Source organism: Echinops telfairi, unplaced genomic scaffold (assembly GCF_000313985.2).
Source record: "Echinops telfairi isolate 266 unplaced genomic scaffold, ASM31398v2 ScPeMD7_7457;HRSCAF=8495, whole genome shotgun sequence".
Lineage (NCBI taxonomy): Eukaryota > Metazoa > Chordata > Mammalia > Afrosoricida > Tenrecidae > Echinops > Echinops telfairi.
The window spans coordinates 36,773,659-36,775,913 of NW_022111357.1; the positions used below are offsets into that span (position 1 = coordinate 36,773,659).

General features: G+C 59.2%; 1 protein-coding gene across 3 annotated transcripts in view; it reads right to left on the reverse strand.

The window, feature by feature from the left end:
* SLC45A1 (solute carrier family 45 member 1) overlaps positions 1-2,255 on the reverse strand; it is a 29,532-nt gene that overhangs the window by 733 nt on the left and 26,544 nt on the right. For all 3 annotated transcript variants that reach the window (XM_045299283.1, XM_045299281.1, XM_045299282.1), the window contains exon 9: positions 1,242-1,447. In XM_045299283.1, the coding sequence (XP_045155218.1) occupies positions 1,242-1,447 (206 nt within the window). The remainder of the gene's footprint in view (positions 1-1,241; positions 1,448-2,255) is intronic.

Sequence of the window (2,255 nt, forward strand, 5' to 3'; positions counted from 1 at the left end):
AAGCCAGCACTGCTCTGGGTTCCGCAAGGGTGTTGCTGTCCCCACCCCGCCTCCTTTAGCCACATGCCTGTAACAGACTCCCAGCGAGCCCTGTGTGTCACAGTAGAGCTGTGTGTGCTCTGATCAGTTTTCATTGGCTGATTACTGGCAATAGATTGCCAGGCCTTTCTCCCGAGGTGCCTGGCGTGGGGGCGGGGGTATGGACCTCAAACCTCCAGCCTTCAGGTTATCGGCTGGGTGTGTTAACTCTTCGCTCATTTTGCTCTCCGTGAAAACAAGCGTTCTGGGGAAGCCGGACACTGCGCGTATGCACGCTCCGCAGGCCAGCGTGGGCTGCAGCGGGTGAGCCACCGGAAGGGACCTAGAATCTGATGCCCATCCGGGCACGGATGGACCGCGGAAACCTGATGCCGAATGGGCGCCGTCAGAGTGTGGGTCCCATCGTGGGAAAGACCCAGGGCAGGAGGAAGCCCGAGGTGCGCCACCCCTCTGCTAACTAGAACGTTGGTGGCTCAAACCCTGCCAGAAGCTCCTGGGAGACCTGCAGCCAAGGAAAGGTCTGGAGGCAGCTCTACCTTGGCGGGGGGGTGGGGGGCGCGGTCACTATGTGCCCAGCCGACAGCAACATCCAGAAGAGGCGAGCCCCTCGGCCGACCAAAGCTGGTAGGGGTGAGGGAGGGGGTGGAGAGGGGGCGTGGCCACCTGTGAGCACACCTTGTGTTTCTAAAATGGTGTGCGGTGAGGGTCACTTCTGGGGGGCCTACTCAGCCCTTGTGCTGCATGCTCCCAGCGGGGGGCTTCGTGGCTGTGTGATTGTGAAGCACCCGCAAGGGGTCCCCCAGGTCCACTTGGTCACTGAAGACCAGGTCCCAGGGCCTGGCCGGGGCTCCACAGGCCTGGCGCTGCATGGCAGCACCTTCTCAACTTCTAAAATCTCACTCGCACGTGGCTTGTCGTGACTGCTGGGTTTTGTGCCCGAGGTGCCCCTCACCCCTCTCCCCAAGACCCTGAGGGGCTTGGACCTGCCTGCGTAATCAGGTGGCCTCAAAGTCAGTAGAGGGACATGGGTCAAGGATACCTGGTGTAGGGGGACACCAGGCTGGTCCCTGGGCTGGAGTGGTCGCCATCTTGAATTTCGAATACTTTGGGCACACGAGATAGCCCCCACCCCCCACCTTTTCACCTTCCGAGGCCCTCTGCATTGAGCTCTGCCTCGGGGATACTGTAGGGGTGAGTCCTACCTTCTTGCTCTGGTAGTAGTCGCAGAGGAGCGAGTAGGGCAGGGTGCACAGGGTGGAGAAGAGCACCCCGTAGGTGACGCACAGGGACAGGACCACGTAGAGGTTCCGCGAGAGCGTGGCCAGCCCGGTTCCCAGTCCGAAGGCCAGGTAGGCGATGAAGTAGAGCGTGCGCACGCTCAGGTGCTCCTCCAGCTTCTCCAGGGCGGCTGCGGGGGGAGGGGGTGGTGAGGCCAGACCCGAGGCCTCGGAGGGCAGGGGGTGGTGGTGGTGGGGGGTGCTTCCCGGGCCTCTTCTTACCCCTCCCCCTCCAAGAAAGCTGTTTTGCGGCCACCTCCTTCGCAGAAAGTCGGTTTCAAGAATCCCTGAGCCAGTTTCCAAGTCCGCTTCAAGTCCCCCAAAGTGCTCTTGGCACCCCAGAAGTCTCTCAGTGCCCCTTGAAACGCCTGTTTCAGGTCCCTCCCAATAAGTTTGGCTCAGTGTCCTTTAACCTTGGTTTTTGGGATCCCCAAAAAAAGTTGTTTGAAACTCCTTTAAAGAGTCATTTGCAGACACCCTCAAAAAAGAAAAAGGAAAAAACTTGGTAGAAGAAGGGGGTACGTAGGGGTGCCCGTTTTCCATCCCACCTCCCCATCTGGCAAACAAAAGGGAGAGGTTTTTTTTCTAAAGTTGGGTCTCCCTCTCGACCTCAGAACCCCCACCCACACCCTCACTGTGGTTTCACCGCCCCCATCCACACCCGGGGAACCCTGCTGTGCCTTGAAGTTCTTGTTTCCCGGGACGGGGCCTTTCTCAGCCCCATTTTCTGGGGGTCAGAGGGGGCGGCAGGTGGATCCCCCATGCAGACGCCCGGGATGAAGTGGGGGGCGGAGGAGAGGCTGGTTTTGGGGCTCCCCTTCCCCCTCCTTCAATAGCAGGAGTCAAAGATGTTTTCAAAGTTGCTTAAAAATAATTCCCGGATACATCGTGGCAATGAAGCCATCTCGGGTGTTTTTTTTCTTTTCGAGTTCGAGTTGG